The sequence below is a fragment of the Lissotriton vulgaris genome, chromosome 7 (genome assembly GCF_964263255.1).
Source record: "Lissotriton vulgaris chromosome 7, aLisVul1.2, whole genome shotgun sequence".
Classification (NCBI taxonomy): Eukaryota; Metazoa; Chordata; class Amphibia; order Caudata; family Salamandridae; genus Lissotriton; species Lissotriton vulgaris.
In genome coordinates, this window is record NC_141695.1 from 1,727,974,423 (window position 1) to 1,727,990,509 (window position 16,087).

The 16,087-nt window shown below is 44.8% G+C and overlaps 1 protein-coding gene across 1 annotated transcript in view; it reads left to right on the forward strand.

The window, feature by feature from the left end:
• LOC147706467 (solute carrier family 2, facilitated glucose transporter member 3-like) overlaps nt 1-16,087 on the forward strand; it is a 35,971-nt gene that overhangs the window by 7,325 nt on the left and 12,559 nt on the right. Inside the window, exons 2-4 of the mRNA XM_086932978.1 lie at nt 10,831-10,926; nt 14,148-14,308; nt 14,426-14,666. Coding sequence (XP_086789104.1) covers nt 10,831-10,926; nt 14,148-14,308; nt 14,426-14,666 — 498 coding nt within the window. The remainder of the gene's footprint in view (nt 1-10,830; nt 10,927-14,147; nt 14,309-14,425; nt 14,667-16,087) is intronic.

The window sequence follows — 16,087 nt, forward strand, 5'->3', positions numbered from 1 at the left end:
TACAATGCAGGCATTACAACGCATACCATTACAACACATACTATTATCCAACACTTACCTTACTGTTGCACCCCCTGGAGTTAGAATAACATTTTTTAACCCCTACACTATCCAACAATTACCCTCCGGTTGCACCCCCTGGAGTTAGAATAGTAATTTTTACCCCTACACTATCCAATACTTACCTTAAATGCAATGTAATGGTATGCGTTGTAATGGTATGCGTTGTAAAGGTAGCATGCAATGCAATGAAATGCGTTGTAAAGGTAGTTTCTTAAAATGCGATGTAGTGTCATGCGATGTAATGGAATGCGTTGTAGTGGATTTTGCGATATAAAAACTGCGTTGTAAAGGCATGCGTTGTAAAAGTTTGTAACGTCATACAACCATAACCTCTGAATTTAGAGCCCCCTCCTTAGGTGGCATACCTTCCAGGACTTGGCATCCATTTATAAGACATGGCTTCAAGGGCTACACTTTCGTTTGGACATACATTGCTGGATTGGAGTCCTCTGAGGGTGCCTGGAGACTTCTATTTGGCCCCCCTCAGGGGGGATGACCTCTGAATTTAGAGTCCCCCAGGTGACATGGCATCCTTTGTCTGACATGGCTTCAAGGACTAAGCTTTTTTGTAGAAAGACATCCATTCCAGGATTGGCATCTTCTGATGATGCTTGGATACTCGTATTCGGCCCCCACAGAGGGAATGACCCCCTGGATGTGGTGGCATCGTTGATGTCATGATTGACGTCTAAGGTGTGTGGCCTCCAGGATTACAACCCACTCAGAAAACTTTGCCTTCTGGACTGGGGAACCTTCTAGAGAACAAGAGCACCAGGTTTGGGGCCTATCAAGATGATGCATCCCTCCCCCAGGTCACAGCCCTTTCCTGCAGCATGAAACCCAAGATATGTTTCTCTCTCATAGGGCCTGACCTCTGGAAGTCATAATTCTCTCAGAGGCATGAAAGGGGCCGAAGGGCCCCAACTGAACTTTTTGAGGTCGTTGTCACTGGAGACTTGGGGTTATCCAACTATGGCTCTGCATCAGTGGTGGCTACCACCGAAAACTACGGGTGGGGCAGGAGGTAGAAAAATCAATAAAATGAGATGCCTGGCTACCACCTCGCCCGCCTCGCCTCGGTCTACCTCTGTTCCTGCTGGAAGCAGGAAGCACACGCAGGCTCCCCTGTGCCAATCATGACGCAGCTGTCACCATGACAGCAGCATCGTGATTGGTCAGAGCGCCATGGTTCCGCTCTCGGGCAGGGACTATGAGCCTGCACAAGTGCTCCACATAGGCTGTACAATACAGCCGGTGGAGAACATGCAAATTGCGCATGACTGGCCGGCCCAAGATGGCCGGACAAACCGTCAGGCTCACTTAAGTGCCCCAACCACTCCTCCACTGACTTGACACTCGCTCAGGCACAGGTAGCCTATGGCTTTACTCCAACCTGCCTGTGCAACGCAGCTGGGTTGCAGAAACATAAGTGCGCATGTCTGTTTTGCTTGCCTTAGACGACCGGCCAAACTGGTATGCACACTTACGAGTGCCCAACACTCCCCCCTACTGTGATGTGACGCTCATCAGGATGGCCCCGCCCACCCTAATCTCAGCTGGCAGTAAAAGAAAGAAAATGATCATAAAATGGTTTTGTTATCATTTTGTTTCTCAGTGGGGCGGTGCTTCTCCGCCATCATTGAGGAGCCGCCCCTGCTTGCAACTGAGCGCTGTAGGAAGTAAAAGGTGGGTGAACTACCTAGTTCATGCAAGAGTGGTTCCAGATACGGTTGCTTTAATATGTGAAGATGTTTTTACAGCCTTCACGAGGGTTAATGGGAAGCTTTGCTAATTTGCTTCCTATTCCAAATGTATCACTTTGCTGCAACTGTAGCAAAACCATGACTTGTGCGACAATTTGTGTCAGATGTATCCATGGATACGATATATTGCACTGGAATCTGCGCTTGTTCTCTACCTGCACGCCAGTGGGCACAGGAAAGACCCCCACAATGTAAACTTGCAAAGACATTTCTGCAGACACATCCCAGCTTGACTGGGTTTGATTAGAGAGACAATGATCCCACTGTGCAAAGAAGCCCTTCTCACCTCTCAAGGGGGATGTGCCCCTTGAAGATATTCGTTTTTTTCTGCCTCTCCAAACTCAGGAGTGATGTAGGGAACCTGTGTGCAGAGGACTTTTCTAGATGAAAGCACATATTTTGAAAAGGCTTCTCTGTCTGTCCTTTTCCATCCTGCAGTTTGTGGTTCGGAGTCTGGTCACATCATCATGACTCCTTGTGTTTAAGGTTGGCTGCGGGAGAAGGTTAGTTTTTCTGCCACACGGCCATGTTTGTTGGGTTATAGAATCTGGAAGTTGACCCAGCAGGTTTTGTAGGTATTGTGGGTGGCTCAGGGTGGGTGGGTGTTGATTATATTATTTACACCCTTAAAGAAGCCATCCAAAGTCATGCAGTGCTCCCTTCCAAAGCGACTACATACAATTCAGGACGCTACTGAGCGGGACATTGGCACCATGTATGAAGTAGGGTACCAGGGCTGGGCGGTATTTTTGAAAACAGAATCTGGGAGGTGTGTGTTTTTTTTCTGTAAAGTTGATTTTTGGTAGCTAGGTGTGTGTGTTTTCTGTGACGTGTGTGTTTTGAAGGAGAAGTCACTGCTGATGTTAAATCTGAGGGATTTGCATCTATTGAGGGTTGTGGAGTGAATCCCTCCTGGTTACTTCTGAGAGTCAGATGTGGTTGAGGGTAAATTCCAACATATAGGTGCCTAGTCAAAAGCACAGAAGAAGGTTTAAGAAGCCCGTTGTTCAGCCTGGGCTCAGGTCAAACCCCCTACCCTGCAAAAATGGCGGCGGGGGGTGCGCGGCCCAGGAGGAACCTCTCTTCGAGGCCCGAGGATGTCCTAGGAGATTCAAATGCCAATAAACTTGATCATCAAAAAAAAGAAGCCCGTTGTTGGAAGATTCACCTTTCAGCCTTAAGAAAGACCTAAGAGGTCTGAATACTGTGCTCGCGGGTGTCATTAGCGCCAGATTCCTCTTGAACACAACTTCCAGGTCTTGGCAACTGAGACTAGGACCAGGGAGGGGTCTATAGAGGAGGCGAAGAAGCTGACGCCCAGAGAGACGAGATGGGGCTGAATTCAGTCATCCTTTGTTATACTGGGTGTTGATTGGAGGTCCTTATTAGTCATCCATTGGCTGAAGTTAGGAAGAAAATACGATAAGCAAAATCAAGAATAGGGAGAACAATCTAAAGACAATTTAATTAAAATAAATGTAACAAAGTGTATAATTAGCTATCTGTTTTTTGCCTGTGTCAGTAGAACTATATTTGTCATGAAATCCTCTTGTGCTAGTCTGACTCTGCCCCCTTCTAGCCTCCCACCTTCATCTGTAATTCGCCCAATTACAAACTGTAATTTTGCAATTCTCTAAATACTACATGAACACTGGCGCGATAGTCTGGATTTTCTGCATCTCTGACCACAGACCCTTGGGAGCTTCACCCCTCCCCCCCAAATTTGTTTTATCCCCTGAGTGTCAACACTGACTTAATGGAACTTGGGGGGCCCCCCTGCAAGGCAAGTGGTGGGGCCCCTTCTGGTCTCAATCATGAGATCTCCAGCCAGAGTACTGTGCTGAGGGGGCCCCTCTGAGCTAGGACCTCCGCACTGTGGAGCTGCGGAGGCCTGTGTTACGCCACTGGGTGTCAAAGAACCTTCAGTGGAGGGACTTCTAGAGCGCACTCCCTGCAGGAGGCGGCCATCTTGTCTCCATGTTGTTGCTTGGGGTGCCGCCTGACAGACTTATGTGACAGAGATATATTGACTTAGATCCCACTGAGTTAACGATCAACCTTGTCCCTCAGAGATCAAGCACTGTGTGACCTTGACTCCTTCCCCGCAGCAGTATTGTGTACCACTAGAAGCTGCTGTCAAAGCACTTGCATGGGGGTGTTTCCATGCCATCCAATGCACCAAAAGCATCTCTTGTGCACTCTTGGGGCATTCAATAATTTGATAGAGAGCAAAACCAAAGAGGATGTTGGACGGAGTGTTGAACATTGCAAGCACTCACCCCCAGTCAACTGATCTGGGTTTAATCCATCATCATTCTTTAGCTCACTCCGCCACCCCAGTTCAGACATGGCCATGTGCAAATCAGTCTGACCCTGTGCCTCATGGGAACAGTCCGGCCCGAACTGCCAAGCCATGTCTTCCCTGGACCGGAAACAAGCATCCTGGGACCGGTTTCTGGCTAATCAGCCGTCATCAGCCAGGCTAGCTTGAATCCAATGGCAAATTGAGCAAGGGACCCACTTCTGGGCTTTCCCTGCCAACTTAAGGCGAACAAAGTAAAACCAAAGGGGGCGATGGACGGAGTGTTGAACATTGCAAGCACTTAGCCCCAGTCAACTGATCTGGGTTTAATCCATCATCATTCTTTAGCTCACTCTGCCACCCCAGTTCAGACATACAGAACAAATTACTATGATGATATAATTCTTACAGTCCCCTTCCTGCCATTTAAGCCTCCTTTGAGGTATGTGTCAATCTTGAGGCACTCAACTCCAGGAAGACAAAACAGACAACAAAGCACTGGACAGACTGGACGCACCCGTGTGTGACACAAGTGCCTTTGGTGATGGGAAAGTGTGAAGTGGACAGAAAGATCTGTAGTCCCACCAAGGTCTGGCTAATTGGGCAACTTGAAACACACAGAAGGACCTTGGGTCTGAAAATTGTGGCAGCTCCATGCATGCAAACATTTTAAAACTGGAAAGTGGAAGAGTTTGACATAGACAATTTGGGGGGATGTATTTTCCCCACTGACATCTATTGAAGGAGAGGCAATTTTAGCAATCAATTAGCTAAAAGCTATTTCTGGCTTCAAAAATCGTGAATCTCCTGCCAGTATCGCATATGTTTTTTCCAATAGAGAGACGGGGATGGGGGCAAGGGGGTGGGGATGTCCAAGATTTGTTAATTGGCCAATAGGGTCAGGCAGTGAACTTCAGTTAATGTCTGGATCTTCAAATGTAAGCTGTGCAAAATATCTTCTGGAAATCCATAAAACAGAAGTAAAGGTCCGTCCATGTTCCAGAGCATTCCTATGTTTAGGTGTAAGACCAAAGGCGGTAAATGCTTTGCAGTTTTGGGAACAAAGGCTTGGAATCAACTCCCTAAACAGATGAGATTTATTGACTCTGAACCCAGGTTTAATAAAAATCTCAAAACTTGGATCTTTTCATCCACTGACTCAATGAACTAGGTACTTATTCGTTAAGGGCAGCATTCTGTGAATCCCCCAGTGTCTCGAAATCTTGCTCTCACCCGCACAGCGCCAAGATGCTCCTAAGGGATCGAAAGTTGCGCTCTACAAATATGGTATTCAATTCATTTCGTCTATTTATCTATTGAGGTCAAAAAGAAAGCTCAGGTCTCCTTTCAATGAACTCCACAGATACTTGGTAATTTAACTTTCAGGTGTCTTGAACTGTGTAGACAGGATTCACAAGACCTTTAATTCCTTTAAGTACATCACTTTAATTTGTTTTTATGTAATCCTTTCCACATTTAAATTGTCTGCCACCTTTATTAGCAAGTTGTGTTCCACCCACATGAACACTATGCACCTAGGTCAGTTCTACCCGCCTACACATTATTCACCCAGATCAGTTCTACCCACATAAACACTATTAATCCAGACCAATTGTACCCACCTAAACACTAATCATCCAAGCCAATTCTACCCACATAAACAATATTCATCCAACCCAATTCAATTCACATAAGCATTATTCATCTAGGCCAATCCTACTCATATAAACAATATTCACCCAGGTCAGTTCTACCCACATATCCATTATTCATCCTGGCCAATTCTACCCACATAAATGAGGCCCTACCGGTACTATTGAGCCGGCGTAATGTCACTTTTTTGACGTTCGGGTGGCGCAATGTGCCACTGGCATATTTATAGGGCCACTTAAATCCACGTTATGTGGCTTTTCATGGTGTTATAAATATTTTCCCCTTTCACACAGGAAACTGCATGAATAGGGAGTTCCATGCGTATTGCTGGGGGTGTTCCCAGCAACATCCTTTATTTTTTGACACTGCCCTAGATTTACGAGAAATCGTAAGTCTGAGACAGCGCCAAAAACATGCGCCTTCCCAGGAGAGGCGTAAGGGAGGCACATTGAGGAGAAACATCTTTATTTCTCCTCGTTTTTCCTCGTTTTTTGTGAGCTGCATTCTGCAGCACTTATATGAAGAGGAAAAAGCCTCTTGTGATTGTGTTTGTGCAGGAAGGTTTCCCTTCCTGCACAATAATAATAATTTCCTGCAACCAGTTATACCCAGATAGACACTATTCGTCCATACCAGTTCTAGTACCCACATAAAAACTATTCGTCCAGGTCAGTTCTACCCACCTAAACACCATCCATCAAGGCCAATTCTACCCACACACCACTACTCATCCAGGTCAGTTTTACTCACATAAGCACTATTAATCCAGGCAAATTCTAACCCACCTAAACACTATTCATCAAGGTCAATTATACCCACTTAAATTCTATTCCACCAGTTCTATCCACATAAACTCCATTTATTCCCACCATTCTACCGACATAAACGTTATCAACCCAGGCCAGTTCTACCCACCTAAACACTATTAATCCAGGCCAGTTCTACCCACCTAAACACTATTAATCCAGGCCAATTCTACCCACATAAACACAATGGGACCGATTTACAGAACTGACTTAAGACAAAATTCTAAACTTACTACAATTTTGGTATTCACAGAAGGCACTTACTCATTTTGCTATTCACAGGAGGCACTTACTCATTTTGGTATTCACAGAAGGCACTTACTCATTGATGCGTAAGTGCCTTCTGTGAATACCAAAATGAGAAACTAACTCATTTTGAGTAACTTACTCATTTTGATTAACATACTCATTTTGAATAACTTACTCATTTTGGTATTCACAGAAGGCACTTACTCATTAATGAGTAAGTACCTTCTGTGAATACCAAAATGAGTAAGTGCCTTCTGTGATTACCACAATGGTAGTAAGTTTAGGATTTTGTCTTGTTATTTCTGTGAATCGTGCCCTATTTATCCAAGCCAATTCTACCCACAAAAACACTATTCATCCTGAGCAGTTCTACTCACATCAACATTATTAATCCAGGTCAATTCTACCCACCTAAATATTTTTCAATCAGACCAATTCTACTCACATGATCACTATTCATCCAGACCAGTTCTACCCACATGAACACTATTAATCCAGGTAATTTCTACCCACATAAACATTTTTAATCCAGGATAGGTATACCCAAATAAACACTAGACATCCAGGTCAGTTTTACCCACATAAACTGTTGTACATTGATTCTTCATGTAATATGGTTGTCTTTTGTCTTAGTCCTTTCTTTGTGTTCTCTTGTTCTCTGTCTAACCACAATGCCTATGTATGTTCTGACTTCTACCTGGAGAATTCCACTAGTGTCAGTTGGTGGTCTGGTCAGCTGGCGAGGTTTGTGAGCTCAGCTGTGTCTTACAATAAATCTACATGTAATCAACTAGAAGTATCCTGTCATCTATGACTATCATATTTACAACATAAACACTATTAATCTAGGCCATTTCTATACTTATAAACACTGTTCATCCAGCTCAGTCCTACACAAATGAACACCAGTAATCCAGACCAGTTCTACCCACATAAACACTATTAATTAAGACCAGTTCTAATATTATTATTATAATTACCATCTTATATAGCGCTCAGCTACACACCGGGTGTCAGGTCGGATATAACAAGACCCCACTGACACAAAACATCCTGGTCTTCAGCTGTTTTTGAAAGATGGTCAGCAAGGTACCACTTCTCAAGGGCTCCGGTAAGGCATTCCACAGCTTGGGGCCCTGGTATGCGAGGGACAGGCCTCCCATCCATGTACGTTTGACTCTGGGGACAGTGCACAGGGACAAGTTGCTAGAACGTAAGGGACAAGCTGGCTGATATATACTCATCAGTTCATGCAGGTTTTATGGGCAGACCCCTGATCTTGCTCTGTGCACACAGCACAAGGCTTTGAATTGTATCCGCTTTTTCACTGCGAGCCAATGAAGCTCCAGGAGGAGGGTTAAGGCGGAGGCACTTTTAGAGAGTCTGTCGAGCATCCCGGCAGCTGAATTCTGGATCACTTGCAACGGTCTGATGGAAGCTTTATCTGCCCCCAGATAAAGTATGTTGTCATAGTTAAGTTTCATCAGAATGAGTGCCTGATTAACCATCCTTTGTGCCGGGAACAGGGGTAGCCAGATGATTTTCCGCAGCCATTTCAGGACGGCGAAGTGGGTGGTGGTCACCTCCACCGCCTGAGGCTCCGTGGACAGCTTTTTGAGCGGCAGAAAGTCAAGGTTCTTAAACTTGGGGGCTGGATCCAGAAGAGTGCTCAAGGTTTCTGCCCAGTGCTGTGGGCCCCAAAGTGACGGGGTCTTTTCCTGCACTAGTACCTCTGTCTTGTCTCCATTAAGTTTGAGTGAATTGTTGTTTATCCACATGGCAACCAACCCAAGCAGGAGTTCAAGACCTCAGAATTGTGGTCCTAGGCATATGACAAAAAGAAGATGATTTGCGTGTCATCTGCATATGACAATAGAGTGAGGCCACAGCTTGCCACCAAGTCAGCCAGTGGGTGAACTTAGATGTTAAATAGCGCTGGGTTTTGGGCTGATTCTTGGGGAACTTCTGAGGTATCGGTGTGCCGTTTGGAGGAGGCACTGGCTGAGGAAACCTGGAAAGTGTGATCCTTTAACCTCATGCGCGCTAGCGGAATTCCGCTCGTACGCTGAGATTTTTAAAAACGCATGTTACGTGACGAGCTGGGCTCGTCATCAGCGTGTGAGGAGGCTACGCCATGACGAGCCCAGCTCGTCATCAGCGTGGAAGGGGTTAAGAAGGATACCATTCAGAATAGTACTGTTCCTTGGAGACCCAGACTAGCCAACCTAGCCAGCCAAGGGAGTGGCATGAGACACAGTATCGAAGGCTACGCTGAGATGGAGTAAAATCAGCGCGGCCATCTCGCCTTCGTCCAGGAGTCGTCTGAGATGTTCTGTGACTCCTAGAAGGGTGGATTCAGTACTGTGTCCCACCCTGAACCCTGATTGAGAGGGATGTAAGGAATGTTTGGGCTCCGCAACGATGGAGAGTTGTTTATTAACATGTTTCTCCATGATTTTGGACATGATGATGCGCATAGAAGTTGGTCTATAATTAGACCAGTTGGAGGGGTCCAAATTAGTTTTCTTTCAAGGGGGGCAGGAACATGGCATGCTTCCATCTCTGTGGAATATACCCGTCCTGTAAAAAAAGAATTGAGGCGCCCCACCAGAAACTGCATGATCCCTGGTCCAACGTGATGAGCTTAGTAGGAGGGAGAGGATTTCCTGGGAGCCAGACCTTATTGATTGCAGCAGCAACAGAAGCATAGGCAGGTCCCGAGAGTCCCACAAATTCCGTTTCTGGTGCGCTTGTGTGGTGACTGAGGTGTTCAGGTCCTCAGTGACAGGAGACAGTGAGCTGAGACTGGGCTGGGAGGCATCCTTCCAACCTGCCTTCAGTGAATGTTGGACGTCCAACATCTTTTTTGACAAAAAAAAGCCCAAATTCTTCGCACTGAGGCTGGGACAGTGCTGGTGAGATGTTATTAGGGTCTGAGAGTTCCTTAACTTAGGTTCCAACCACATAAACACTATCCATCCAGGTTAGTTCTATCTACATAAACAGTATTAACCCAGACCTGTTCTACCCACCTAACACTATCAATCTAGACTGGGTCTGCTCACATAAATAATAATAATCTAGGCAAGTTTTACCTACAAAAGCTCTCTTAATCCCAACTTTTTTGACTCACATAAACACTATTAATCTGGAACAGTTGTACCCATATCAACACTATTAATACAGGCCGTTCTACCCACATAAGCAATATTAATCGTGGCCAGTTCCACCCACAAAAACACTATTCGTCCAGGCCAGTTCTACCCTCATAATTCATATTCATCCAGACCAGGTCTACCCACATAATACAATAGAATCAGCAACTACCCTGCCAGGGTATATTTCATGGTCCCTAAGAGGATCCTTAAATATCAGTAGATGGTGACATAGAATATGTATCAGAGCCGAATACACATCATACAAAGTTCATTTTACTTTTTTTGGATTTATTTATTAGATTCATATAGAAGGTTCATCTAGGTCATTAGGATTGACACGGGTTACATTTAACTCAGCATATCACATAAGATGGAAAAAATTGCGGTTTTCACATGATATATTAGTTGAACCACATAAACACGATTAATAAGGCCAGTACTACCCACATGACCAAAAATAATCAAGACCAGTTATACTCACATAAACACTACTCAGCCATGCCAGTTTTACCCACATAAACACTTTTCACTCAGACCAGCTCTACCCACATAAACACTATTAATTCAGACCTGTGTACCCACATAAACAATATTCATCCAGGCTAGTTGAACCAGGGGGCAATATCATAGAGTCTTGTTAAACCAGAGCAATGCTTATTTGGCTCAGATGGGACCTGCACAGTGGTTCAGATGCATGGGTCTGAGAGGGCTGGTTTTATGGCAGTGGAGAGATGTGGGTGTTGGGGAAGGGGGAGGCAAGAAGGAAATATAACATAAGTCGTCCACAAGGGAGACATAAAAACCAAGCTAATCTTTTTTCTCTTTTTTTCTCAAAGCGGATCACGTGGCCACTGGTCTTCTCTGTGACGGTTGCTGTGATTGGCTCCCTTCAGTTTGGATACAACACCGGGGTGATCAACGCTCCCCAGACGGTGAGAGTGGGGCATGATTGTGTGGAATCCAACCGCTTTGCCTACCACAATAGAATATAGACCGGTCCAGTGTGACATGTTGTAATTTTTGTTTGTCTCTTTTTCTTATCTATGTAATTTGTTGTTTAATTTCTATGTATGTATATTTAATAATTTAATGAAATATAAAATGAAAATATTCAAGAAATAATAATGTCTGATCCAAAAATCAATATAAAATAAAATGTTGTGTATATCAAAATAATTTGTGTTGCTATATTTATAGTAGTACTATTAAGGTCGTTATTTCTGTTATGTTTCAATGTTTGTTGTCTGAGAGATGTGGCATCTATTAATTGAGTGTTTGCTATAATTGTATTTTTCCTATAGTGTCGTTTTCCCTACGTATAGCAAACTTATTACTGTAGGGGTCCCCTGTTTTTCAAATAGCAAGATTGTGTGGTACGGGGACTCATTGAGGCTGTTACCTAACTCTGTCGAAACCCCTCACTGCCGACCTGCTATAGCACTTGCTGCTTTGTGTAAGAGACCTCCTGACGCTTCATGCAGCTGTGTCTTCCCCCTGCTGCAGCTGCTGCCACCTATATTCAACTACTAGAGCCCACACCCAACCTGCGGCTTCCCCTGCTACTCCCCATGGAGTCACACTCCAGGAAGGTTTTGAAAAGCTAAGGAGTTAGGCCCCTAGGAACATGGACAAGGCAGGGCCATACATCAATCAGTAACCAAAAGAAGTTGCCTGTACCATTTATAATTTAAGCTGTCATTTTTTATCGCTTGGTCAAACACAAATCCTTTTTGTTCACACTGGTATTTTATTTATACCTTTTGGTTTCAATTTTTTGTATTTCTATTTATAACATTTATGCATGAAAAGGAAAAGATAAATACATTCTATACAAGGGTTACATAAAAATACACAATTATTTTAAGAGACTCATTTACAATCCACATATTGACTAAGACATACTTAACATTCTACATCCTAAATACAAAACTTTACACAAACAAAAACATATACTTATATCCTTCTTAGATTATAACTGAGTGAATCAATATCCAAATTATAGACAAAGTTTTTTTGAGTCAAAAAGGAGCAATCCACCAAAAAATGACAAATTTCGTTAATATCTCAAAACAAAACTGAATTCATGGTTCCTTATATCGTTGTGTGCTCCTTTATTATGCCCACGCGTTTCGAATCCATGGAAAACCGGTTCCCAGATTCTCATCATGGCTTTTTCAATTTCTGTACAAGGTGTAAAAAAACAATAGAGTTTTATTTACAACTTTACAAATGCTCCTTCTCCTTTATTTCATTACCCTAGTTTTATGTTGGATTGCCAAGAAGCCTTCTGGATCTTAGTGGCAGGCTCTTGTCATGCTGTCTCAATCAGTGTTGTTATTAAGGTTCACCTTATACGACAGTGTGGCCACCATATTCGATTCCTATAGAGAAATACGAGTTTGTATAAGTCTATCTGGCCGTTCTTTCATATTACAGTTACTTTGGTCAAAATGTTAGCTCCTACCTCAAGTTTTTCATTTCCTCAGTCAGTAATCACTGTATTATCCCAGCTGCGAGGCCGTTCTCGTTCACAAGTGTGGCAATTGTGTGGCTTGCCCCAATACCATCGAAGGGAATGAATTCAATCATTTGGGAACAAAGTGAAAACATTTGGGTTTTTCTAACTGTAAAACAACAAATGTGGTGTATGCGATACTATGTCCCTGTATGAAGATATATATAGGGAAGACTAACCAGCAAATTAATATGAGAATTACGCAACACAGGTCGTCATGAGGCACAGTGGAGTTGTGCTTATGACGAGCTGGGCTTGTCACGACTCTGCCCACTGATTGATTCTCCCGCACAGGCGGGGAATCAATTGCGAGTCGGAGGGCCGCGGCCGATAGGACGAGCCCAGCTCGTCATGAGCACAGCTCCACAAGCATAGAAAGGGTTAATAAGCAGGGGCGTAGTGTAGTCAGTGAGATTCGGGGGGTGTGAATCCCAAATTTTTCACTTAAAAAAACAGTGGGTTGAAGGGTAGAAGGGTGAGACAACCAAGGCTATGAATTGTGAGTTTCCATGAGGAACAGGGTTAGTACTGATTTGCATTATGTGGGCATCTGTCGAGAGCGGCACAGGGAGCGAAAAATGATGAGTTGAAATGTTACTCCGAGTGATTGTAACTGGTTAGACTATTTGAAACCATTCATACCATCTCCTTTTGGGTGTTTCATTACCATTTATTTGCTTGGAAACGTGAGACTGACGCAGCCTTCCAAGCCTGCTACTGTCAATGTTCGTGACTTCCAAAAAGTAGTATACTAGTATCCACTCGAGGAGTCCTTCTACCGCTGCAGATTCGCTACTTCTCTACTGTTTTGGTAAACTGGTCATTATATATATTCAAGACCTCGATCCAAAAAATGAACAATTTATTATGAAATGAGAACTACGATAAAAACCGACACAGACATAACAGACCCGACTCAGGGCACTCCTTGGACCTAACAACAGAACCAAGAATGCATCTGAGTGGTGTCACACCCCAAACACTGCTGTTGAAATTATGCCCCTCCCCTTCCCACCTGGGCCGGGTAGTTCTCCCTGGGAACTCATGACTACAGTCACGTACAACACAACAGCCTGGAGTCTCTACTCCTGAAGCATTTATTTTAAATGTGTTTTGACTGCACACACTCTTCTTTGTGGCTGCTATAAGAGGCCTTGATGGTAGAGCTGTCAAATAGGTGAAGATGGGCCAGGGTCAATATTTGTAGTCTTCACCTCTTTACAAATCATTTTATCGAGGGCCCTTCTTCCCATTGGTCCAGGGCTAGAATCTTAACACCACCGTGCATGCGGCACTCCAATCCTGGTTTACTGTCGGAACCCACTGCCGTACAAGAGCTAGGCCCTTCAAACAGCTTTCCGTCGTGTACCATAGTCCTGCCCGGTATCACATTCCTGCTTTTTCAAAGCTGGGATTCTGGTCTTTCTGTAGCTTTCAGCCATACTAAATGGCAGATGTGCTGCTAGACAACAAGGCTAAAAGACATTCAAATAGACAAGGTCATCGCTGAAACCTATTGGCTCTTCCAATGCTTGCCTAGTCCTGAGATTGGCCCTCACATCAGGCCAGTTTCTCTACAGATCCCTGCCCTCTGGGATACAGTCCTTCTAAGTCTTTTGTATTATTTCCTGTCTTCAGATCATTCAGACATTCTACAATGAGACGTACATGCGCCGGACAGGACAATGGATGTCCCAAGAGCTCCTGACCTCTCTCTGGTCGGTGTCGGTTGCCATCTTTGCTGTGGGTGGCATGGTAGGATCCTTCTCCGTGGGGCTGTTTGTCAACCGCTTTGGCAGGTGAGTGATTGATGATTGGGTTTTGTAGACATTCCTACCTTTTGACCTCTGTATCACCATGAGTGGATTCACAGTTGTCTCCATGTCCACACCTTCTTCTTTCACTCTCCCACATAGGAGGAACTCTATGCTTTTTTCCAACATCCTACCCATCATCAGTGGGGCACTCATGGGCTTCTCCAAACTGGCCTATTCCTATGAGATGCTCATCATTGGACGCTTCATAGTTGGGATCTACTGCGGACTCACCACTGGCTTTGTGCCCATGTACGTTGGGGAGCTCGCACCGACCAGGCTGCGGGGCGCCTTTGGGACTCTCCACCAGCTGGCCATTGTGGTGGGCATCCTGATTGCACAGGTGAGAGAGCAGGCTTTGTGTTTATATAAGAAGGAAGATTTTGTATGGAGTGGAAGAATGTAGGTTTTTGAAGGTGGGGATGGTCTTTACAGTGTTAGGTGGGACAAGGGGTGGGCGGTCAAGGTGGGCTTGCGGGGAAGGAGGTTTGTGCGCAGCCGTATTTTTCAGACTGGGAGATTAGAATGCTAGTGGAATCATTTACAACCATAAACCTATCTGGAGCTGTAGGTAACTGTGAATCTCATGCAGTGGTTACTGCCCAAATCACCTTAGCATATGCATTCTGAGTGCACATTTCCAATCAAGTGTTCTGCATCATCACCACTGCAAGAGATTCTGTAAGCCCTTGATAATAGAATTGAAACAGTGCTCAGCCAGACGCACTGCTTCAAGAACTGCAAGATCATGTGCCGGCAAGTTCTGTGAGCAGGTACCAGTCACACCCTTCCCATACACCTAACCCATTCTAGTCCAGTTGGTCATCTGTTCCCACCACATCGTCTAGAGTTAAAACCAATCCTAGAGTACTGTTCATCTGGAGTCCACCATTCATCCATCCATGTATGGGGAATGCTGCTTCACCATGGACAGAACATCAGTGGGTGTTGTATGCATCAAGTGCAATTTTGCACCACTTTTTTAGGGTGAAATGCACCCTAACATTGCATTTCACACTAAGAAAAACAGCTCACAATGCCAGACTGGCACTTTAGATAATAATGCACAGTTTTGGGCATCTCACATTATTTCCACAAAGGAAATTAACCACATTTCGCTCAGGCCCCAGACCCAGAGGCCAGTCAAAGGGTAGTGAGAGAGACTCACTTTCTCCCATTAGGATGACCAGAGTTCTGGCTCATGCAGAAGAACCTTTTCACAATCCACTGAAGGATGCGGCGCAAGCACCAGATCCTTTTGGTGCTGTCATTTGGGCTGTTGTCTAACCATGGATGGAGTTACATGTCATTTTCATACATTTGGAAGTTTACTCAGTACTGCTTGTGCTGTGCAGATGTGACAAAGTGGATAGCTTTGCAACTTTGAAGACCCCAATCATGATGACTGACCCAAAACAGCAGGGTGAGGATTGCTATCTGTTGCTATTATGGGCTGTATGACACCCCCGAGATGTGTCAGAAGGGGGTGACCGGGCAGATAAAAGCGGGAGAAGGTTGGTCCCTGAAGATAAGGGGCAACGACATCCGAGGAGTAGGAGGGAAGGGTTGGGCAGAGGAGGCAGGCAGGTCACAGTCAGGGGGATGAGAGGGGTCCGCTTGCAGGTCAGCGGTGGAAGTGCAGGAACATGGGGCGCTGGCACATTGAAGAAGTGGTACGGAAGGACAGCCAAGAAGGATGAGGACGAGCATCTCAGATGGAGAGTGCACCATGAATGTGTCCAGAATTCCTATATGGACTGTCCA